Source organism: Monodon monoceros, unplaced genomic scaffold, assembly GCF_005190385.1.
Source record: "Monodon monoceros isolate NGI ecotype Baffin Bay Population unplaced genomic scaffold, NGI_Narwhal_1 Super_Scaffold_5, whole genome shotgun sequence".
NCBI lineage: Eukaryota > Metazoa > Chordata > Mammalia > Artiodactyla > Monodontidae > Monodon > Monodon monoceros.
Window position 1 is genome coordinate 108,271,272 of NW_021703782.1, and position 24,751 is coordinate 108,296,022.

General features: G+C 56.2%; 1 protein-coding gene across 1 annotated transcript; it reads left to right on the forward strand.

The window, feature by feature from the left end:
- Positions 1-10,379: 10,379 nt before the first annotated feature.
- PLPP7 (phospholipid phosphatase 7 (inactive)) lies at positions 10,380-24,329 on the forward strand. The gene is made up of 2 exons (XM_029201345.1): positions 10,380-11,120; positions 23,015-24,329. Exons 1-2 carry the CDS (start codon positions 10,673-10,675, stop codon positions 23,377-23,379), a joined length of 813 nt encoding a protein of 270 aa, XP_029057178.1. The 5' UTR covers positions 10,380-10,672; the 3' UTR covers positions 23,380-24,329.
- The last annotated feature ends 422 nt before the right edge of the window (positions 24,330-24,751 follow it).

The following is a 24,751-nucleotide window of genomic DNA, read 5'->3' on the forward strand; positions in this document are numbered from 1 at the left end:
CTCTCTCTCTCTCTCTCTCTCTCTGTCTCTCTCTCTCTCTCTGTCTCTGTCTCTCTGTCTCTCTCTCTCTCTTTTTGCAGCTGCGGGGGGGGGAGCTGAGCCTCTCCTCGCAGAAACGACATTTCCTTTTCGGCTAGCCGCGGGAATTCTGGGTAGTGTAGTTCAATTTCTGTCTCGGGTCCAGGTGGGCTGCTCCTCGTGCCCTTTGAACTCAGCTGGCTTTCCGGGGCTCAGGGTAGGCAGGAAAGGGTTGCTGTTGCCCTGGCATTCCTGGCCTGGCTGGGTGGAAACAGTGCAGGGCTCTGGAGGATCCAAGGCTGGGAAGTTTGGGGGTGGGGAGAGAAGTTCTAGGAAAAAGGTCCCCGTGTTTCTTGCTCTGTGCTGGGCTTCTGGGCGCCCTGACAGGTGGTCAGGCCAGTCGGGCCCCAACTGTGATAAGCACTGTACAAGCTTGATCACTTCATCCACCATCAACCACCCCTGGGTAGGAAACCTATGGTGTGTATTTCACAGAGCAGGACTCCAAAGCTGGGAGATTCCCAAGACCTGCCCAAGGCCTCCCCCAGACGGGTATCCCAGCTGAGACCCGGGAGATCTGTGTACAGAGGTTCAAAGGGGTTTGACCCTGGATGGGGGAGGAGAGGGGGAATCGCTGTTCACCTCTCTAAGCATCTTCAAACCAGTAGCCCCACCCACACCTGGTAACTACCCACCACCACTCGCAAGCCAGAGCATCTTGAGTGCCAGTGAGGGCAGAGAGTGGAGCAGCAGAAGGTTATGGCCACTTTGAGGTGTTTTCTTTGAGGGGTGATCAGCCAGCCAAATGATCCATTAGATACCAGCACCAGTTCAGGCCACAGGCAGGAAGTGGCCTGTTGAGGTGGCCACTGCCTGTTGGCCAGCTGCACCCCTGCCCTCGCCCTGCTTACTGCCATGGGCCCTCAGCCTAATGAGGGGTCATCGCTTTCCAGGTCAGCTAGTAAGTAGTTTATTCCTAGCCCTGCTGACTGAGACCAAGGTGGGGTGGCCTCATGGTCTGCTTACAGCCAGAAGATGGGAAGAGCACGGGTCTCCGAAGGACCCCATGTAAATTTCCATTTCCAGAAAGAAGCTTTCCCTGGCCTCTAACCCACAGCGTCCTCTCCCTGCTGTGAACTCACGGCCTCCACAAAGCATTCTGCCCCTCTTTGACGCACTTCAGCCTTCACACAATTATTATGCTAATAACCTTGGGGGTGTCCATCTCATCTGCCCACACCATCACCCCCGGTTCCTGGAACAGAGAAGACCCCCCTTGCTGGGGTGCCCCCTGAGGGCAGGGACACTGTCCTGGCCACAAGGACATGAGCGCCCCGTGCACATGTGCTGAGCTGCACTTGCTCATCTGACGTGACAAGAGCAGAGGCCAGAGCCCTACCTGCTCACTAAGCGGCCAGACCGGAGGTGATTTCCTGGAGTCCTTGATGCCTGTTGGAAGTGAGGTGACACCCTGCAGCCCTGGGCTTGGTTGGCCTGGGTTTGTGATGATGGTGATAAAGCACTCACTATGTGGTCTGCACTGCTGAGTGAGTATTGTCTCCGCTATCCTCCTTGACCCCAGGAGGAGGGCTGGACAGACAGAGAGACCCAGGGGTCACGTGACAGTGGCTTTCCGGAGTCTTGGATGCACACTCAGATCTGGCCAAGTTCAAAGCCCACTTATTTCCTCCTCCAGGCACGCCGCCCTTGCCTGGGGGCCAGCCCCTCCGAGCCCGGATGGAAGTGACGTTAGAAAGCCCTGTGTCCGGTAAGTCCCACCAGAAGACTGCTTGGGTGCCCACGGGGTGAGCAAAATAGAAAACCCCTGTCCCTCGGCCCCAGAGCTGTCTCCTCTGCTACGTCACCTCCGATGCAGTACTTCGTCTTGGGCTGGTTCAAGGGCCAGTTCTGCAGAGGGAGGGCCCAGGCAGCGTCTTTTTGCCAGGCTCTGAGCTGAGGACGGGACCCCCCGGGGCCAGCCCTGACGGATGGAGGGTCTGAAAGGGCTTGGCCCACGCCAGCATCCCCTGTCCTGGCTCCCCACTGGCCCTCCAAGGTTCCAGCTGCTCCCCCAGCTCTCAGCCCCTCCAGCCCTCCTGCAGCCCTGCTTCCTGCTCAGCATTTTCTGGAGTCTGTGGGTGTTGGGCACAGACCCACGGCTGTCTCAGCATATGTGAAGGCCCGTGATACAGCCACACGAGAGGGAAGCGCTGGCGTCTGCAGAACCAAGGAAGGGGACATCTGTTTGTGACGTGCCCAACACCACGGGGACACCCGCACGGCCCCCCAAACCTCTCCCCCTCCCTCAGACCTCAGCCTCCTCTGCCTTGATGTCACCAGTGAATGGGAAGGAGCAGGGCTCTGGAGGCTCAGCCGCCAGCCCTCCTCGGGGATGGTGAACCCCCCAGTGTGGCAACTTGGGAGCGCCAAGTGCTGTCGGTGGGAAGACAAGGTCACTCAGTTCCCAGCATGTAGGCCCGGAAAGGCCGTGAAAACCCGAAGTCACACAGCAAACCAGAGGAAGAAACAACCTGACCTCACCCAGCTGGGTTTTAACACGCAACCCCAGTGAGTCCAGAGTCCTCCCAGGTCAGCAGAAAGAGCCGGATGCAGGGTCTCCTCACTGAGCATCGCTGCAGCCAGGGCCTTTGTATGCATCACCTTCGTGGCTTTCCACAATGACCCCGTGAGCCAGTCCCGTTACCATCCCATTCCACAGGTGAGGATACTGAGGCCTGGTGAAGAGGGAGGTGTGGATGGAACCTGCCCCCTGGCTCTGAGACCTGGAGGCCGGAGGATTTGATATAGCAGGCGCTCTCACCAGCATTCCCTGCAGTTGTAGGGACCAAGATCTCAGGGCCACAGCTGATCCTCCAAGAGCTCTCAGCCTCCAAGGGTGCAGTCATCATGAGACCGGAAAGGCATTTCTCAGGTGGGAAAATCCCTTTGTTCCGCAGATGGAAATGCTACGTGCTGGGATTCTGTTGCCCTGGGAGACAGGGTTATCTCCTTAACTGTTTAGGACCAGGCCGGAAGCCAATGGTGAGGCTTGAAATGTCCGCCTGGGAGACGCGGGGGCAGGGTTGGAGGGCCAGGTAGGTGGCTGGAGGGGATGATTCATCAAGAGGCAAGGAGGGGCTTCCCTGGTGGCGCAGTGGTTGAGAATCCGCCTGCCGATGCAGGGGACACGGGTTCGTGCCCCGGTCCAGGAAGATCCCACATGCCGCGGAGCGGCTGGGCCCGTGAGCCATGGCCGCTGAGCCTGCGCGTCCGGAGCCTGTGCTCCGCAATGGGAGAGGCCATGGCAGTGAGAGGCCCGCGTACCGGAAAAAAAAAAAAATGAGGCAAGGAGGCTGCAGGGCCCACCTGGCACCACTGAGGCACCTCACCTGTGCAGAGAGTGGGCTCAGCCTGGCCGAGCTAGCACATTCAGGATCTCCGAGAGGGCTGGTCCCACAGCCTCCCTACAGATGGGGAACACGGGCCGGCAAGGTCATACAGGGAGGGCTCCAGAACTAGATTCCAGGTCTCCTGGCCCCCAGGTCCGTGATAACCTCACTCTCCACAGAGGGGCAGAGGTGTGGTATGGCGCCCTGCGTAAAACCAGTGCCTGGGGTGGCCACAAATCTTTCCAGCCAAAGGCTCAGGAGCACATTCTTGTAGGTCGTGTTAGGTTTGGGACTGACCAGCTGGCCTCCCCACCACCTCACGCCCGTGCATTCCTTCCCCATTCCCCAGTATTGACTGGGCACCTGGGCTGGCCGCTCAGAAGACACGAGGGAACACAGCCAGGGCCTGGACACATAGGAGGCATGGCCTCCTCAGCACTCACATCCCCGTGGGCCAGAGAGACGCCAAGGGATAACTCCGAGAATGATGAACGGAGATGTTGATTAACATGCATAATAAATGGGCACAAATTCATGCTCAAAACGATTGCTATATATCAGGACGTAGATGGGTAAGTTGTTTTGATGTGTGTGTGTCCAGTACTGAGCTTGGGGAGGGGAGGGGGAAGGACATGTGTTCCAGGGGTGTGAGGGGTGTGACGTTGTGTGAGGCAGTTAGAGTGTGTTGGTGAACGTGTGTGTAGATGAGTGTGTGATGATGTGAGTGTGTGTGACAGTGTGAGTTTGTGCGTGTCTGTGTGTGAGGGTACATGCGGCAGTTGTGTGTAACTGCTTGGGGGTGGTGGTGTCTATGTGTCTGGGAAGGTGTGTGTACGTGTGTCCGTGTGTGTGTGTATGAGGTGTGTAATGGTGTGAGTGACCACAAGTGGTGTGGGTGTGGATGAGGGAGTGTGTGTATATTGTGTATGGAGGGTGTATGTGAGAGTGTGTGTGAGTACAGAAGGACACGTTTGTGTTCTGGTTGTGTGAGTGCATGTCTGTGTGAGTGTGCCCGATGGTGCGTGTTCACGTGTGTCTGTGAGGGTGGATGCGAGCGTGTGTGTCTGTGGGTGAGAGTGTGTGTCCGTGCAGATGTATGGATGTGTGTGTGATTGTGAGTGGAGGTGAGCACGTTTGTGGGTGTGAGTGGGTGGGATGTAGGAGCGTGTGTGAGTGTTTATGTCTGTGCACGCGGGTGTGTTGGATGTTATTTTGGGGCTGGAGGGGATCGTTAATGTGCCTGGGGGATGGAGATCCAGGGCCAAATCGGGGTCAGGACGGGCGGGGGAGGGGTTGCTTCTCCCAGCCTGGCTCACAAGGGCGGTCCCTCTGGCCCCGCTTCCGCGTCGGAGCCACAGTTCTGAGCGAGAAACGCCTGCTCCTCCCGGGACGGCCTCTTGAACGCACCACCGTCCCCCCAGGCGAGGAGCGGAGGCTCAGCGGCGCCCCGGGTCCGGCGGCGGGGGCAGTGAGAGCAGGTGCCCGCCCTCCCGCCGCCCACCCCGGTCACCTGGCGCCGCCCCTCCGCGCCCCCGCGCCGCCCGCAGCATCCTCGGGCCCCCCATCACTGTCCCGCGCGCCGCAGATGCGGGAGGACGCGGGCGCCGCGCCCCGGAGGCTGCTCCGGCGGGGCCCCCCGCGCGCCCCGCCGCCCGGGCAGAACGGGGACGGAGGCGGCGTCAGCAGGCTGGGTGCGGCCCGGGATCGGGTGCGGCGCTGGGAGTTCTCCAAGGTGCTAAAATAAACCCGGAGAAGGATCAGGTTTCCCGACCGAAATAACCCAGGAGCGGCCTTAGAAATGCGAACTGACAAAGCGATCCGGGGCGGGAGCCGGCGGGGTGGGGAGGCGGTGACGAAAAATGCTTTTCTCAGGGCTGCTTCGCCGTCCTGGCAGGGACCCCCCGCCGCTGCCCCTCCCTGCTCTCCCCTCCAGCTGTGCGTCTCCCCAGGGTGGAGCTTCACACCCCTTCCCCTCCTGTTTTGGGGTCATTACCCCAAATAACCCGACTCCTCTTGGCCATCGTCTTTGATGGCAAGGTTTGTAGTAGATCAGAGTCCAGGCTTCAGAATCAGACAGCCATTCATTCAATACATATTTATTGAATGCCTGCTAGGTGCCACGCACTCCTTGGGCACCTTGCCCCACAAAGGAACAAATAGACAACAGACCCTGCCTCGTGGGCTGACACTCTGCTAGGAGGACACAGACCCTGAGCACACACAGAATAAATAAGTGTATGGCATGTTAGAAAAGAAACTGGCCAAGGAAAAAGGAAAAGAGAGGGAGAGGGTAAGGAGAGTTGGGGTGATGTCTGAATCCCGGGGTACCTCGCTGGCTGACTCCATGGTCCAGAGAGAATCCCTTAACCTCTGAGCTTTGGTGTTCTCGTGTGTACCACGGGGACTAAAAGCCTGTTTATGAAGTTGCAGTGACTGGAGACACGCACGTATCTCTGAGTCTGGCACGGAGCAGTGTTAAGTACAAGTTAATGATAAATGTGCTCAGTAGTAGTAGTCAGCCTATCTTAGACATTTAAAGACCACAAATCACAAGTGACTACAGTGTCCAAATGGCTCTACGTCCCAGGATGCTGCCAAAAAACCTCTCCTGCTTTCAAGTGATAGGCAGTGTATCCAAATGCTTGGGGCAAGGCTTTAGACTGAGGCCTGAGTCACTTCACTGCATACCACACCCCTCTCTCAACAATGGACAGTGCTACAATAGGGAGGTGATGTGGACCTAGGGCCAGGTGGGGCAGTGATTCAGGGCAGGCCAGGAGGTCTGCACGCGTGGGGCCACCTCAGAGCCATCTTTGTACTTCCCACTGGTCCTTGCATGGGGAGAGGGCCTGACACACAGCAGACCTCAAAAAGTATTCCAGGGACCTCCAGTGGTCCGGTGGTTAAGACTCAGTGCAGGGGGCATGGGTTCGATCCCTGGTCGGGGAACTAAGACCCCACGTGCTGCGCGGCCAAAAAAAAATAAATAAATAATGTTTTTTAAAAAGTGTTCCAGGAGTGAGTGAGCGAATGAGTGAGTGAAAGATGAGGTCAAGCAGACAGGAAACGGAGAAGCTGTGGGATACCTGGCCAGGAAGACAGCCCACAGGCTCAGAGTTACAGGGACCAGCCAGCCCACATCCTAACTCTGGCCTTGCCTGACCAGCTGTGGGGCCTCACAGGTGATGTCACCACTCTAGCCTTCTCTTCCTCAACTCTAACAAACCCAGGAAAAGTGTGGTTAGACTTGCCATGTTGGCTGGAAGTGTCTCCGACCCTGTGCTGCTCTTTCAGGTCTGGGCGCTGCAGTAGGTGGCTCAGGATGACCCACTGGACTTCATGGGGTTGCATCTGAACACACTTTTATTTGGTACTTGCCACTTTAACCACTTATTTATATCCTGCTTTAGTGCACAGGGGTGTATATAGAAGGATAGCTAGGCCATAATAGTTTCAAATAGTCACAAAATGCAAACAACCTACATGTCTAATAATAGGGAATTGCTTACATAAAGGATGGCCCATCCACATGACAAAATGCCAAGCAGCCATCAAAAAATGATGGGTTGTCATGGAGACATTGCCAGGTTTATACATATTTTTTTTGTTTATTTATTTTTGGCTGCATTGGGTCTTTTCTTTTTCATAAATTTATTTATTTTATTTATTTAATTTTGGCTGCGTTGCGTCTTCGTTGCTGCACGCAGGCTTTCTCTAGTTGCGGCAAGCGGGGGCTACTCTTCGTTGCGGTGCGTGGGCTTCTCATTGCGGTGGCTTCTCTTGTTGCAGAGCATGGGCTCTAGGCACGTGGGCTTCAGTAGTTGTGGCTCACGGGCTCAGGAGTCGTGGCTCGCAGGCTCTAGAGAGCAGGCTCAGTAGTTGTGGCGCACGGGCTTAGTTGCTCCACAGCACGTGGGATCTTCCAGGACCAGGGATCGAACCCATGTCCCCTGCATTGGCAGGCAGATTCTTAACCACTGCGCCACCAGGGAAGTCCCAGCAGGTTTATATTGTTAAGTGAAAAGGGGAGGTTATTTTTTAAAGGATATATAATACAATCATACTTTAAAAGCATATATCTTTATATATATAATATACATAGGTATAGTTTGTTTAATAGATATTCTTTCTGATTATTAAAGTAATACTTGGTTGTCATAAAACATTTCAATAATTGGAAATGAGACAAGTGAGAATCCCTTTATAACCTGACCACCCTCATGTTAACAGTGGTGGTCTCCAGACAGTAGGATTATATCAAGATCATCTGTATTTATTGAATTTATTGCAGTAAGACCATAACATTTTGACAGTAAGGAAAAAATAAGGCTATCGGTAAAAGTATATTATTTTATAAACTGGCTAGCTATTTCATGGGTGTTTATCCTATCTCCCCAACTAAACTGCAGCAAGAGATCAATGAAAGCATCAATTCAATGAATGAATGAATTCTAAGACTCTTGAGAAGTGGGACTGTGTGGGCTATGGTAGGTGCTCATAAAGGGATGGTGCCTGCTTCTCAGCTGTCTGAGGGTGTGAACAAGGTCACCCTGACTTACAGATGGAGGAGAAGGTCTCAGTCTGAGTGAGTGGCTCTCACCAGCCCCCTGAGGGGGAAACAGAGGCCAGGAGTGCTAGCAGGACTTGCCTAAGGTCACTAAGGTAGAGGTTGCTGAGGGGTTTGAACCCAGGGTTGTCCCAGCCCAGAGCCCACTTTTCACCACTCCTAGGCCAAAGTCCAGTCGGACTCCATGGCCCTCCCCAGCATGGAGCCCATTGTAGCCCTCAGAACCTGCCAGCAGCTCTTGCCAGGCCAAAGTGCTGACACAGACCTCTGTGTATTAATAGCCCTTTTCTGGGCTGGGCTCCTCCTCCCCTCCTGAGGTCAGCCCAGGTCATGGGCCCCACCCAGGGAGAGTGGGGTGAGTGCCCTGGTGGACAGCTAAGTGGGCACATCCAGGTCCCTGTGGCCTGAGGCATCTGAGTCTGGAGGCCCTTGTAACCCACCCCAGGGACTTCTTGGGAGTTGGGCCTCACCTCTTTTGGGTTTCACCCCTCTGAGCCTCAGCTTCCTTGTCTGTAAAGTGGGGATGATGTCTTGACTTCACAGGAAGGTTGGTTATATGGTGTCAATAAACTAAAGCAAATAGAGAGCACAGGACACTGCCCACTACCCATGCATTCTGTGCACATCTTCATGTGCATCTGTCCAGGGTCCAGGATGAGACAGCACAGGTCATTTTGGCCACACCCAAGAGGGAGGGATGTGACACAGTCTGGGACGTCCTTCTCTGTGGGTGCATGTTCTGAGGGGAACACTCTGGAAGAGAAGTGCCAGGGAGTCCACAAGGAACCCCAGACTGAGGGTTCTTGGTGTCTGGCTTCACACCAGCCAGGTACGGAGTAGGGGCCAGACCTTGGGGGTGAGTCCTTCTGAAGGGGGCACTCAGAGGGAGAGAGGACTTTGCCTTGTTTGTTAAATAGGATCAATTCCTAACCCATAGGCTTGAAGGCTCACTATGTGGCAGGGACCCTTCTCAGCATTTTACAAACATCATCTCATTGACTTCACAACAGCTCTTGGAAGGTGGGCACTAGTGTTCCCATGTTACAAGAGGAGAAAACTAGGCCCAGAGAGGCCAAGTGACTTGCTTGAGTTCCCACAGCTAGTTGGTGGCAGAGGCCCAGGTTATTCCTCATCTCTCTGACCCTGGAGCCCCCAGGCTGGTGCCCTGTGACCACAGAGCACTCACTCCCACCCCAGGCAGCTTCCTGTCCTTGGGAGGCTCTGGCCCTGGTCCCTGGGAGGCTGTGGGGTGGGCCTGGGGCTTCACGGGGGTCTCCACACTTGGAAGGACTCCCGCCTTCATCCCTGCTGGGCAGACAGGCCTTGGGTGCCGCAAATCATGAGACCAGGGCGTTCACCCCTGACTCTGCTGCTTGCCCTAAACCAGTGGCTTCCCTTTGAGCCCGGGCCCAGTCAGCCCTAAAAGGGCTGTGGAGACTTTGGGTTTCTGCAGTCAGGGAGGCCAGACTCATACCCCAAATCCTCGGCTGGGCCCTCGTGGTCTGCCCCTCTCTGGGTCTGCAGCCTCTCTTGCCCCCTCAGTCCATGTACTGCCACACGGGCCCCCAGACCTCGCAGGAGGGCAGGAGGTAGGCTCTCCCTCGCCTAGGGCCTCTCACCTGCCTTTCCTTCCGGGGGAAAGCCCTCCACAACTCCCAGGCCAGGCCCGGAACCCTGTTCTATGATCCTGCAACACATCTGCACGCTTGCAATTATTCACACGTGTCATTCGTTTAATCCCCGCTGAACTGTGAGCTTCCCGGGGACGGGGACGCATGCGATGTGTTCCACTCGCTGCAGTGTTCCAGGCACCTAGCACAGGTCCAGGAGCTCGGGAACTAGTTACGGGTTGCTTGAAGCTGCTTTAAGTGATCCTGTCCTTCGCAAAGCTTCCGGGCAGTGGAGGCCACCTCCGAGGGGCAGATCCATTACCAACCAATTAATTACCCCTCCCTCTAATGGAAATCGAATCTTACAGATTGCCATTTGATTGAACGGTCATGCACTGAAGGCCCATTCAAGACTGGTTGAAAATAAAAAAGCCCAGCCTGCCAGCTTAATGAAATGCTGTCACAGAGGGGAGGGGCTGGGCCCAGCCCCAGTGGACCCAGAGTGATGCTTTCAGTGACGTCATTCACTCCATCTGGTGTCCGGACAGGCCTTTGGCCTATACTCCACCGTCTAGTCCATGGGACCAGGTCCAAGCTGTCCAGGCCAGTGGGTCAGGCAGGCCTGGCTCGCAGGGGTCTGGCCTGCTCAGAGGGAAGCTGGTCAAAGCAGGGCTGAGTCGGGGGCCCCCATCTAGGCCTCTGGCCTGGGGCACAGCCGAGGCCAGAGCAGCAGGAGGACTACATTTCCCAGAGTCCCCCAAACCCCAGGAGCCAGCCATTGGAAGATTTAAATAGCCCAGGCCCGAGGCAGCCAGGCTGCAGCTGTGGACGTGCCCACCTCCTGGGTGGCTCCATTGGCGCTGGCCCGCACTGGGGGGCTCGATTGGCTGCCCAGCTGGCACTGACATTCCCTGGGAGCCTGGTGGCAGCCGGAGGTAAGCAGCCATGTGCAGTCCCGCACTCTATATTTAACAGCTGTCGCAGAGCAGGAGGGGAGGCCGGGAGCAACGGAGGCTCCAGGCTTCCGTCTTTGGAGAGAAGGGCCTCACAGCCAGGCTGGCACCGGCCCTCGCTGGGTGATTGTCACCATGCCTGCCTCCCAGAGCCGGGCCCGGGCCCGGGACCGCAACAACGTCCTCAACCGGGCCGAGTTCCTGTCCCTGAACCAGCCCCCGAAGGGGCCGGAGCCCCGCAGCTCGGGCAGGAAGGCCTCGGGCCCCTCGGCACAGCCCTCATGCCCTGGCGATGGGGCCCGCGAGCGGCGCCAGTCTCAGCAGCTGCCCGAGGAGGACTGCATGCAGCTGAACCCCTCCTTCAAGGGCATCGCCTTCAACTCCCTGCTGGCCATTGACATCTGCATGTCCAAGCGCCTGGGGGTGTGCGCCGGCCGGGCCGCGTCCTGGGCCAGCGCCCGCTCCATGGTCAAGCTCATTGGCATCACAGGCCACGGCATCCCCTGGATCGGGGGTACCATCCTCTGCCTGGTGAAAAGCAGCACGCTGGCCGGCCAGGAGGTGCTCATGAACCTACTTCTGGGTGAGTGTGCCCGCTGCCCACCACCCGCCCCACCAGGCCCGGGGAGGGAGCCCACCCCAGCAGGACCAGCGGGGCCCTCAGAAACCGACTGGAACAATTTAATGAGGTTAGGCAGGGAGGGTGCCCCAGAAACAGGCAAGCCTCCGGCTTGGGGAAGAGAGAGCTGAGGATGCCCGGATGACAGCCCCCTGCAAAGTGAGGGCCTTGAGAATGCGGGGCCCCAGCGGGAACTTCTGAGGAAGGGCCCTGCTCTGGGGAAGGAGCAGCTTGAACCGCCGCCCCAGAAGCAGCTTGAACCGGGGTGCTGGAGGCCGTGACCTCGAGGGAAGTGGCCAGGAGTCTGGCGGGTGCTCTGCAGTGAGGTGTCTAACCCTGTAACACCCCATCCCATAGGCTGGGGTCCTTGAGTTCCTAGGCTGCTTGCAGGCAGCACTTGTGAGCTTCTCCCATCAACCCCCTGCTTGGCTCAGGGACCCTGCAAGCCGCCCAGGATCCTCCCACAGGGCCTGGGGGTGCAGGGGTCCAGTCTGGGGCTCCCACCCACTCGTGGCCTCCTGGAGTCCTTACGTACCGCTTCCCTGGGTGAGTCGCTGGAGGAGAGGAGGGCCTGGTGAGCTTTGGTTTGTTTTTGCAGAGTCTTTGTCACCAGCGTCTTTCAGTTGAGCTCTGCCCTGTGCCAGGTGCCACGTGGGCGCCATGTGGAAAGCAGGCCTTCCCCTCTCTCCAGGAGGTGATGCCCAGCCCCCATGCGGCCCACCCTCCAGCCACCTCCAGACCCCCCAGGTGCTCGGGGACCCAATGCTGCCACCCTCCACCGTGGGCCATGTTGATCTCCTGGCCCTTCCCAGCACAGCCACGATCTGAGGCACAAGTGGGGGGCGGGGGAATGGCTCAGGCTAAGCAAGCACTGACAAGGGGTCCCACTTCCAAAGGGGTGTGTGTTGGGCCACTGAGAGCTGCCATCACAGGGGAAGTTGCAATACAGTGTGACTCCCCACTCAGGTCTCAGAGCATCTGGGGTGGACACTCTGTGGGTGGGATGTAGGGAGGGGAGAACAGCAGTTCCTCGTGCAGGAGATGGCTGGGTCTGGTACCATCAGCGTTTTCTTGTTCTTATTCCTAAATGATTTACATTACTTGTTACTATGCCAAATAGTCCCATGTGACTGGTGCTATTACCATTCCCACTTTACAGATTAGGAAACTGAGGCTCCTGTAAATAAAGCAACCTGGCCAAAGCTTCAGAGCGGGAGATTTGCACCAGGTCTGAAGATTTGCACCTGACATCCAGGCCTGTGCTCTTTTCAAGCAACGTGCCCTGGGCTTGGGACAGAGGGACAGAGCAAGGTGGCCCAGGTGCTGGGCCGGGTGTTTGCAGGGGGCAGAACCCTGGTCTCATTACCCACAGTTTCCCCGGTGCCCGCTGCAGCCTGACACAGAGCAGTAGCTCAAGAAAACTGTGTTGGGGGTCAGGTGCCCAAGGATGGGGGTGGGAAAGCATCCTTGAGCCTCCCCTCAAACCTGCTCCCTAGACCTTGTCTGCACATTCCTTCCACGTAATATGATGGAGGTGGTGAAGCTGTGTTCATAACTTGCTCAGCGCTTACTACGTGCCCGGTTTTGCATAAACCACATCATCACTTCTACAGGGAGATGATTTGTCCACAGCCACGTAGCTAGTCATTGATGGGGCCAGGACTAGAGCTGGGAACAACTCTTAACATCTTAACATTTGTTAAGATGAGGCTTCTGGCTCTTTCCAGCAACCAGATTCTGGGGACACAAAGGAGTTTGCTTCATAGGGTGAAGAGCAAAGTTCTAGGTGCCTCCCTTCTTGAATAAGAAGGACAGTCATTTCTAAGTTTTTAAAATCATCATTTATTGAGCTTCACTATGTACCAAGTACTATGCCATGAATGTCCTGTATTTCATGATTTTAAAATCTTTTTAATGACCATGTAATGTAAATATTAATATACCCACTTTACAGAGTTAACTGAGGCTCAGAGGGGTCAAGGGACTTGCCCACCCCCACATGCCCGTAAGTGGTAGATCTGGGAAGCAAATCCAAGTCCTCCAGGCAGCAAATCCAAGTCCTCCAGGCTGCAAACCCCTTGCCCCCCCCCACCATCCGTCTGCAGGTCGGGCTTACCACCCAATCCACGCTGAAGCTTGTGAGTAGCGAGGAGGCACCTGGGAAGAGTTTTCTCTTTTACCAGCACCTTTGCTGGCACATCCACGTACCGACATGACAGAGAGATAAGAGCCTGGCACAGAGCAGCTGCTCAGAACAGACAGGGTGGTCTGTGGGCCTGGGGCATTTCGTGGGGATGTGGACCCTGTAAACTGCAGCAAATAGCCAAGGCGGGTTAATCCCACAGCTCTGACCTGACCTGCCAAGAAGAGCTGCCCACACCACTCTCTGCCCAGGGAAGAAAGACCATCCGTGGAGCACAAACTGTGCACAGATCTGTCTTTTCTTTCGTCTTTGGGGGCCTGAGCGGCCTTTCAATCCTGGAGCTCTGAGGTTGGAATGGACTTTGTCCGGGTCCTCACTCCGACCCTTACTCGGTCTGGTCAAGTCAGTTCCCATCCCTGAGCTTCAGTTTCCTCATCTGTACATGGGGCTTCAGGACTGTGGTGGGGATTCAAGGGGAGCTGGTAAAGCACTTAGCACAGTGGGTGGCAGGCAGACATGGAAGCTGCAGAGCCCTGAGGGATGAGGGGGCCCTGCCTGGTCCCACCCGCCCTGCTCTGAGCACCAGGGCACCCAGCAGAGTCCTGAGGGCAGAGCCCTTCCCCTATACAATTGGCACTTGGGCTCTCCTTGGCCCCAAAGCGGAAAACTCAGGAGCCTCGGGAAATGGAGCTGCAAACACTGGACCCGGGAAGAGTCCCAGCTGGGCCGGGAGGAAGTTCTCTGCTCTGGTCCCTGCGTTCCTCCCCAAGGATGTGCTGTGCTGCCTAGACTCTGGAAACGTCAAAGCCAGAAGGGATCTTGGCAGCTGGCACAAGCTTGGCTCCAGAGTTGGCCGGACCTGGGTGCAAATCCTGGCCCAGCTGTGGGAACCGGGGCAAATGACTTTGCCTCTCTGAGCCTCATTTTCCTCATCTGTCTAGTGGGCTGCTGGGACACTTCCTGAAGCATTACACGAAAGTGCATGGCTCATACGAATGCCAGTTGATGCTTGGGCATCAATGATCACCATCCTCATCGCCATTGCCAGCATCAAAAGAAGTCCCAGGTCCAGGGTCCCTCCAGATCCCCTCCAAGCTCTAGGCACCTGTGAGATGACCTGATCCCCTCCTTTGTCCTTCCCCTGCAACACCCGACTTGATGATCCCAAAGGGGGCCAGGTGACAGGGGACCCAGGCCATCCCCGTTCACCAAGCCCATCCTGGTTCCCCCATGGGCCTGTCCTTGGTGGAAAATGGCTTCCATGTCTTATTTCCATGATCTATAAAAGAATCTTTATCGAAATGTCCCTGATTATAAAAACTATACATTCTTTTTTTTCTATGTCATTTTTAAAATTTTGGTTAAATAGACATAACATAAAACTTACCATTTTAACCATTTCTAAGTGTATACTAGCATTAAGTACATTCACATTGCCGGAACTTTTCCATCTTCCCAAACTGAAACTCGGCTCCCATTAAACACTAAATCCCCATCCCTCTCCCCACAGCCCCCAGCACCCACCATTCTGCTTTCTGTTGCTATGAATCTGACGAGTCTAGGGACCTCATATCAATAGCATTATACAGTATTTGTCTTTTAATGTCTGACTTATTTCACTTAGCAGCCTGTCCTCAAGGTTCATCCATGTCGTAGCAGGCGTCAGCGTCTCCTTCTTTTTTAAGGCTGCGTAATACTCCATGGTATGGACAGACCACATTTTGTTTATCCATCATCTACCTTCTGGCTATTGTGAATAATGCTGCTATGAACATGGGTGTACAAATATCTGTTCAAGTCCCTGCTCTCACTTCTTTTGGGTATAGAAGCAGGATGGAATTGCTGGATCCTATGTTTAATTTTTTGAGGAACCCCCAGACTACAGCAGCTACACCATCTTACATTCCCACCAGCAGTGCAAAAGGGCTCCAATTTCTCCACAAGTGTTCTTTGCCAGCACTTTTCTTTATATATAACAGCCATCCTGATGGGTGTGAAAAGTGGTATCTCATTGTGGTTTTGATCTGTGCTTCCTTAATGATGAGTGATGTTGAGCACCTTTTCACTGTACATCCTCACGGTAAGGAAAATTCAGACGACGACAGGTGATGAAAAAAGTGAGTGTTTCCCTTAAGCCCTTTCCCCAGGAATAACCTCCGTTGCAGTTTGGGTCATGGGCCTCTGGATTTTTCTCTGCGCCCAAACTAGCATATCATATGCTTCTAAAATGACCTCCTGTGGCGTTTTGCCCAGCTTGGCCTCATCCTCATGGCCCTACTGGGCCTTCTGGGCTATGAACCTCCCATCTCGGCCCCACTCCTCCCTTCACACCAAGCACGAGGGGTTCAGAAACCAGAACCTGCACCCTTAGCCTGGCAGCGCCGCCCCCACCCGCCCCAAGCATCTCACAGCATCCCCTCCCCCCGAGCCCCTGCTCACCCACCCTCCATATAATCTGTTGTGTCAGCTTTCCCATCCCAGCCCACCGGCCCCTGCTCTTGGGCACAGCTTAGGTGACAAGCCCTCCAGGAGGTCTGCATAGCCTGTCCCTAACTGATGGATCTTTAGACTCTGATCCCAAACCTTCACGGTCAGGAGCCCTCCTGCTGGAGACACCAGCGCAGCTCCGCAGAGGTAGGGCGTTCTCCACCCTTCCCCCCAGCTTCACTTCTCATCATCTCAGCGGGGCTCAGCGAAATGGTCCCTCCAGGCTAAAATACACATGACATAAAATTCACCATTTTCACCATTTTTAAGTGTCCAGTTCAGTGGCATTAAGTACATTCACATCGTTGTGCAATTGTCCCCACCATCTATCTCCAGAATTTCTTTCGTCTTCCCCAACTGAAACTCTGCACCCGTTAAACACTAACTCCCCAGCCCCCCTGGCAACCTCTAATCTACTTTCTGTCTATGAATCTGCCTACTTTAGGGACCTCATAAAAGCAGAATCATGCAATACTTTGTCTTTTTATAAAAATAACTCTTTTATTTTTAACTTATTTTATTTATTTTTGGCTGTGTTGGGTCTTCGTTGCTGCGCCCGGGCTTTCTCTAGTTGCAGCGAGTGGGGGCTACTCTTCGTTGCAGTGTGCGGGCTTCTCATTGAGGTGGCTTCTCTTGTGGCGGAGCACGGGCTCTAGGTGCGCGGGCTTCAGTAGTTGTGGCACGCGGGCTCAGTAGTTGTGGCTTGCGGGCTCTAGAGTGCAGGCTCCATAGTTGTGACGCACGGGCTTAGTTGCTCCGTGGCATGTGGGATCTTCCTGGACCAGGGCTCGAACCTGTGTCCCCTGCACTGGCAGGCGGATTCTTAACCACTGCGCCACCAAGGAAGCCCAAAATAACTCTTTTTAAATGTGCACAAGTCATGCACCTTCATGGTAAGAAGAATTTTAATGCAGAATTACAGAAAGACACCAAAAATCGCCCTCATCAACCCACCCAGCTAGAAGCACTGTTAACATTTAGCGTGGTACCTTCCAGACTTTTTTCTCTGTATAAACACATTAACATCTTATTTTACAAAAACAGCATCATACTGTAAATCCAGTTTGGTCGTTGGCCTTTTCCACTTAAACCCTGTAGCTATCCTTCGGTGGCTATAAATACACGTCAGCTTCATCATTCGCCCCAGAGTGGCCCCAGGGAGCTCCGCCGCGGTGTCTCCCATCTGTCTCCGACTCAAGGACATTGGGTTGGTTTGGGGTTTTCAGTGTTACAAAAAAACGCTGCAGTGGACATCCTTGATGTGGGGCACATCCGTAATTACTTCCCAAGGAGATAGTCTTACAGATGGAAGGCCTGAGTCAAGGGAGGCCTGTTGGAAAGACTTCTGAGTCTGAAGCCAGATGACTTTCAGAAAGTTTAGACCGATTTACAGCACCCCCACAGCACTACCGGGCTGGTTCCCCAACTCCCGGAGAGGCCAGAATGGGGGATCAGAGGCCAGAAGAGCTGGGACCCCCTCCTCCCAGCCCCAGCCAGTAAGAGGTATTGGCTCTGTCTTTGCTCTTTGCAGGGCCCATAGCTACCCCTCCCCCACCCCTAGCCCAGCCTTATTGCTGCCGAGCTGGTCCCATGGAGCACATCTCAGGGGAAGCAGCTGAGCGTGAGGGGCCATGAGGGGTCGTCCTGGCAGCCCCCCAGCCAGGCTGAGAGAGAATAGTGGGCACCAAGGCAGCACAGCAGGGTCTTGAGAATGGGTGTGCTTCCTGCAAGGAGGGTTCAGGCATCTCAGCCCCCCGCTCCGTGAGAGGGGTGGAGAGTGGAGATTATTGGGAGGGAAGGCATGAGAGGTGATGGGGCCCAGCCCTGCAGCCCAGGCGGCCCTCAGAGTAGCTTCTGGAATGATCCCCATTTTATCAACCAAGGGAGAAAGCTCAGCGGGAGGGACGTGCCAAGGTCATGAAATTCACAAGCAGTCGACCTTGAGGCCGGTCTGTGATCCTGGAGCCCAGGTGTGCAGCCTCTGCCCTGAGGCCCAGGGAGGGTAGGTGAGCAGCCCGGGTCACACAGCAAGTCGGCGCAGGTGGCGTGGCTTCGGCTCCTCCTGACTCTGGCCCCTGAGCTTGCTGCCAAGAGGACCTTTCCCCACAGGGGCCCCCGGCCCCCCTCCCATTCCAGGAGGGAATGTAGGTCAGGGAGCTCAACAGGCCGTGTGAGTGGAATTCACGGAGCCTTGAGTGACGGGGCCATTTGCTTCTATTTCTGGGCCCCAGATTATGCGCTGACAGTGTCAGAATCAGAGTCACACGAGGGCTGGCCGTGGTGCTGGAGGGGGTGCGAGCAGCCTGCGGGAGTGGGGGGAGGAGCTGTGAGTGGAGCGGCGAGGCCCCCGGGGGCCACCAGCTCTGCTGGAGAGCCGTCCCCCCACGGCCTCTTCTACACCCAACTCTCAGAACCAGAGAGCGGCAGTGTGATGTGGGGAGAGGCTGTGGGCGCGCCACACCTTGAAAGGAGCCCCTGTGTTAACGACTGCACATCTTCCCCACCCTCACCGCCCAAGCCACATGGCACCCTGCCAGCCTGGTTCACCAGCCCCAGGCCTGGCCCTTGCCTGCCATACTCAGGAACCAGCGAGGCCCAAGACCTGCAGCTCAAGTGAATGAATGAACCAAGCACAGGCTGGGCCAGGCCAGCCGGACAGCCAGGCTGACCCGATGGTCCCGAGAGGCCCAGGGCAGTGGGGCGGTCCCCACCTCATTATGGCCGCGAGGGACAGAGCCGGCCAGAAATAGCAGATTCCCAAAGGCCCAGATGTGGGGTTCTCAAGTCACGGCACACAGCCAGCCCCAGAGGCCTCTCGAGGAGGCAGGGGAGGGTCCCCCAACCCCCCAGCTTCAGCCACGCGGCGGCCTCTTTCATCTGCTCATATACTGAGTCTCTGTGTACACTTACGTTGGGGAAACATGTTTTGCTGCTAAAACAGTTTGAAAGGTGTGGGTCTTGCTCATTCTTGGCCTGTGGGTCTTGACAGCCCACGAGGAGCAGTGGGACACCTGGGGAGGCCAAGGTACAAGCCCGCCTTGCCTTCAGCCACCACGCGGGAGCGAGGCCCTGAGCATGTCTTCCCCCCTGGGCAGCCCGTGGACGCACGATGCTGCCCCTCCCTCCCACCTTCCTCCCGAACCCAGCAGCTTTCTCTGGGCACCTCTGCTGTGGTTTACACTCGTCTGGGAAGGCAGATTTAAATCGGCAAGAACTTGCCAACTTGCTGAGCCCTGGTTTTCAGCTGAGAAACTTGGTCACCAATTAGATAGATGACCCACACCTCCCAGTGGCTAGTGTCATGGTCTGATCTGCCTTAGGGCCTGATCCTGGCCCCCATTAGCCCGCTCCAGACCCTGGCCCAGGATGCTCTGACTTTCCTCCAGGTGGTGAGGGTCTCGGAATTTGGGCCACATCATTTTTTTTTTTTATTTTATTTATTTACTTATGGCTGTGTTGGGTCTTCGTTTCTGTGCGAGGGCTTTCTCTAGTTGCGGCAAGCGGGGGCCACTCTTCATCGCGGTGCGCGGGCCTCTCTTGTTGTGGAGCACAAGTTCCAGACGCGCAGGCTCAGTACTTGTGGCTCACGGGCCTAGTTGCTCCGCGGCATGTGGGATCTTCCCAGACCAGGGCTCGAACCTGTGTCCCCTGAATTGGCAGGCGGATTCTCAACCACTGCGCCACCAGGGGAGCCCTGGGCCACATCATTTTGATGCTGATAAGACCTCAGAGAAGGAAACCCTCTCACCAATGCCCCTGCTTGATGACACCCAGCCTCCAGGGTCTGAAAGCCTTAAGTTGCTTACCTGGGTCAGGCCAGGCTGGGGCTTAGGAGTAATAACAGCAGCTGTGGCATCAACCTCCACATACCAGGCTGTTCGAAATACTTCGCAGACGCTAAGGAGCTCATTTCATCCTGTGATAACCCCTGTTACAGGTGGGTAGACGGAGGCTCTGACAGGTGAAGGGACTTGTTCTTAATGAGCAGAGGAACTTGAACCCCACCTGTGACTCTGAAACCTGCAAGTTTAACCCCCCACCTGTGAACTGCCTCCTCCCCAGGTGGAGAGAGCCTGTCACAAGGTGAGGGAGGGGCAACTTTCAAAAGCCTGGCCTCCTGCCTGGGCTGCTGCGTCAGCCTCAGGGTCCCTGGGGTCAGGTGCAGCCGCCTCCCTCCAGCTCTCACCTGCCCTGTTGGTCCCTCCCTCCTGCTGGGACTGTGACCGCCCCCCGCCCCCCCACGGGCTCCAGATGGCTCCCAGCCTGAGCCTGGCCTCCACCTGGGTCAGCAGCATGCAGGCTGGGAGGCCTGGCTCCGGGGAACCAGTTGCCGTGGAAATACGGGGCGGGGTGTGGAACAAGGTTCCCTCCCTCCCTTAGGCTCCTCCCCTCATGGCCTGGCAGCCTCTCCATCCACCATTTCCTGCTTCTGCCCCTTCTCTGGCCGCTCAGGCACATCCCAGGGTGGGCGAACGTCAGCTGGCCCTATGGCTAGTGAGAGGGGCAGGCCCTGGGGAGGCCAGGGCTTCAAATCCCAAACCAAGAGCCCAGACTGCAAGCAGCAACCCTGCAGAGGGCAGGAAGAGAGTTCTGCACTGACCAGGGAGCGCAGTGTTTCCCGGGAGCAGTGTGGACATCCAACACTGGGACCGTCAGGTAAATAAGCCAGGGCACCTCGGACGCTGCAGCCATGGGTGTCCCGGGGGGTGTGACCCGGCAGCTTTCAAAAGCAGGTTACAGAACGTTGTGTGTAGAGCACGTTACAGCTCTTATTAAATCTACGCTCTATAGATGGAGAGAAGGTTCTGGAAAGGTGGCTACCTCTGGGTGGCAGGATTACAGGTGATTTAAAAATCTTATTTTTGTCTTCTATTTTGTAAATTTTCTACAGTGAACATCTGTTGTGTCATTTTTTTCCCAAAAGGTTTTTTTTTTGTTTTTTGGGGTTTTTTTCATTTCTGAGCAACAGGGGTTGCAGGCCAACAGTTTCGGTATCTCCTGTAAAGTTTCCAGGAAAGTTCCCAGAGCCAGGCTGCACTGAACTGGAATTTGGTCATAATCCTCCTCCCTTCTCTGGCCCTCCTGGTGTGCCAGGCACCTGGGGGGACCACCTCGCCTGGTTTGCTGGGACCTCCCTGTTTTAGCCCTGAACTTCTTATGTCCTAGAAACCCCCTGTGTCCCAGGCAAACCCAGGACAGTCAGTCACCCTGTAGGCACTGTGTCAGACCCCGTCTGGCAGGTGTTTGGGATACCTTGTTACAGGTGAGGGAAGTTAGACGACTTGTCCAAGGCCACAGTCAGGAGGCTCCGAGGCTGGGACTCGAACCCAGGTCTCTGTGGCACTCGCAAGCCCCCACTTTGGCCGACCGGGTGCCACTGTGATCAGCTGGATGAAAGTGGGCCCTTGGCGTGGGCCTTCGTCTAACGGCACAGAGAGGCAGAGCAGCCTCTCCAAGGCCACACAGCGGGGTGGTGGTGAACAGGACGGACAGAGATCCAGTTCTCCCCCAAGCTCCCCAAATGGGAAAGGAGACCGCCCCTCTGGCTCCGCACCCCAGGCCAGCGACTCAGCTAACATTTGGAGACTGCCGTCCTGTGTCTGGCCCTGGGCATACGCCTACGAACAGAATAGATTTGGCTTGACCCCCCTTCTGTGAAGTGATGGTGGTGGGGAGGAAGTGAGGGGTTAACCCCAAACCTCTCACCACCCAGCGGCTTCCTTAGTTGCGGCTGGGTAAGTGCCATGAGGAGAGCGTGGGTTGTCTAGAGGGCAGGGAAGGCCTCGCTGGGGGTGTGACGTTTAGGCTGAGGCCTGGCAATGATGGAGAAGTCAGAGGGAGGGAAAGGGAAACATCCAGAAAGAAGGAGGAGCAGGCAGGGGTGCTCCAACCTCCAGGGCTTCGTCTTGTCTTCTGTAAAGTGAGGACAATATGGTACAGCTGCCATGGAAAACGGTTTGGTGGCTCCTCAAAAAACTTTACATAGGGAATTCCCTGGCGGTCCAGTGGTTAAGACATGGAGCTTTCATGGCTGAGGGCCCGGATTCAATTAATTCCTGGTCGGGGAACTGAGATCCTGCAAGCCACGAGGCGCAGCCAAAAGAAAAAACAAATTATACATAGTTAACACATGATGGAGCAATTCCACCCGTAGGGATGTGCCCAAAAGAGCGGAAAACGGGTTCTCCACAAATACTCGTACACAGATGTTCATACCAGCATTATTCACAGCAGCCAATATACAGACAACCCAGATTCCATCAGCAGCGAATGGATAAACAAATTGTGGCAGGTCCAGACCATGGAATAATAGTCAGCCATAAAAAAAGGAATGAAGTTTTGATACCTGCTACAACATAGATGGGCCTCAAAAACATTACGGTACGTGAAAGAAGCCTGACGCAGAAGGTCACGTATTGTCTGATTCCACTTACATGAAACGTCTAGAATAGGCGGATCCATAGAAACAGGAAGCAGACTGGTGGTTGCCAGGGGCTGGGTGAAGGGGGGACAGGGACCACCTGCTTGATGGGAACTGGGTTTCTTTTTGGAGCTCGATAGAGGTGACGGTTGCGCAACACTGTGAATATACTAAATGCCGCTGAACTGCGCACTTAAAAATAGTTAATTGTGGGGCTTCCCTGGTGGCGCAGTGGTTGAGAGTCCGCCTGCCGATGCAGGGGACGCGGGTTCGTGCTCCGATCCGGGAAGATCCCATGTGCCGCGGAGCGGCTGGGCCCGTGAGCCATGGCCGCTGAGCCTGCGCGTCCGGAGCCTGTGCTCCGCAGCGGGAGAGGCTACAACAGTGAGAGGCCCGCGTACCACAAAAAAAAAAAAAAAAAGTTAATTGTGTGTTACGTGAATTTCAGTTCAACTTAAAAAAGATGGCGATGGTAACACCCTGTTCTGGGGACTGGCGGGGGCTTCAGTGAAGTCCTTTGAGAAAAACCACCAGCCCAGGGCCCCATTTGTCAGGATGAGATCCTCCGACGGGCCCACAGTGGCCCACAAAACCCCTGATCGCCACTCTCTCATTCAGCACTTTTATCTATCTGGATATCCCAGGGAAGGGCCTTCCAGGTAGAGGGAACAGCACAAGCAAAGGCCCCGAGGTGGGAACCTGCTCGGAGGCCCGCGTGGTTCAAGTGAAGGAAGCCCGGGCTCAGCGGGGGGAGAGCACGCGGAGTCGGCGCTGATGGCCTTCGGGGCCTCTCTCTCCTGCCCACAGCCCTGCTCCTGGACATCATGACGGTGGCTGGCGTGCAGAAGCTCATCAAGCGACGCGGCCCGTTTGAGACGAGCCCCAGCCTCCTGGACTACCTCACCATGGATATCTACGCCTTCCCCGCCGGACACGCCAGCCGCGCGGCCATGGTATCCAAGTTCTTCCTCAGCCACCTGGTGCTGGCGGTGCCCCTGCGCGTCTTGCTGGTGCTCTGGGCCCTCTGTGTGGGCCTGTCTCGGGTCATGATCGGCCGCCACCACATCACCGACGTCCTCTCTGGCTTCGTCATCGGCTACTTCCAGTTCCGCCTGGTCGAGCTGGTCTGGATGTCCTCCAACACCTGTCAGATGCTCATCTCCGCCTGGTGAGCCGTTCATCTGCGGCTCCGGGGCCGGGGGTGGCCCGAGGGGCAGCAGGAGGACATAGGGCTGGCAGGGGAGGGGGGACCAGGCAGCCCCAGCCCATCTCCCCGTGGGCCGGTGGAGGCTGGTGACCTCAGGTGGGCCCACCAGTGACTGGCACGTCCCTCCCATCACGCTGGGTGCCCCCTGCTCCTTCAATCAGACCCTGAGTCCCTCTGTGGACGGACTGGGGCCCAGCCGTGCGGATAGCCCTGCTCCGCTTCTGCTCTGGAGGTACCAGGTGAGAACCGGGATGGCGGGAGAGGGGCCGAGTCTCATCTTGTCCTTTCACCATCACGACTGTTGAGTTCCTGGCTGTGCCCACCTGACCACAGCACACCGCCCAGCGAAATGCCCACAACCCACCACCCAACACAGGTGCCATTAATGGTCATCGATAGCTTAGGGCAACGCTTTCCAAAGGGCGCCCCACCAGACACCAGCCTACAAGACACGCTGGGAAGAGAAATGGTCTTGTGGTCAAATAACTTTGGGAAATGCTACACACTCTTGGACATTCACAAGGGCTGGGATTGTCGTAAAGGCAAAAGTCCTGTAGAAGAGCTTCCGTGGAATCTTGTTTAATCCATGTTTCCTAAACTTATCTGACTACAGAACCCTTTTCTCAAGGAACAGCTATTAACCCCCGCCCCAGGGAACCGCATTTCCCCAGACGCATTTTGGGAGATGCAGCCCAGGAGCGGAAGGGCCTGAGGCGTGAGCTGGCCTCTCCCAGCGCTGGGCCCCAGAGCCCGGGGAGACCAGGTGTCTGTGCCACCGCCTGTGGAAAGCCCAGGGCCCACGGGCATCGGTGCCGCTTTGGCCCCCAGGGGCCGGACTCCGTGTGACCTAATAGGTCGTTTCCAAGTCAGCCGTTCTGGACGTGCACTTCATGTGACAATACAGGTGATGTGCAAACAGGCCCTCTCCTGTGTGTTCTTTTTCCTCGTTTGATGCAAGATTCCAGGTGGGAGAGTCCCTGTTAACATGGGGGTGGGGAGTGATTTCTTTACCCCCAGTCAGGCCACGGTGTCAGGTGGTCAGGGGGCAATGGGCTCCTAGGCGTTTCCAGGCTGCCTGGTCCCTTCTCCCTGAGAAGCCCTGCTGGGGCTCCCTCCATCCCCGGGCCCTGCACTGGCCACCCTGCCCAGGTCCTGGGTCGTGATTCGTTTGGAAAAAGCCCTCACTGTGGTGCTGAGGGGCTCTCCCCTGGGGGCCAAGACCCTCTCACTCCCCGCTGACCCAGACCCTGCCCCCAAGGAAGTGGTCGCTACCAGGACAAGTGGGCTCAGGGTGAGGTAGACATTAGCACCGACAGAGGGTGGGTTCGTTTCCTGTC

Bases quoted from the DNA above. Each gene is read 5' to 3' on its own strand.
- PLPP7 (XM_029201345.1), top strand. From the start codon at position 10,673: ATGCCTGCCTCCCAGAGCCGGGCCCGGGCCCGGGACCGCAACAACGTC. The intron at 11,121-23,014 runs GTGAGTGTGCCC...TCCTGCCCACAG, and splicing joins GCTCATGAACCTACTTCTGG to CCCTGCTCCTGGACATCATG.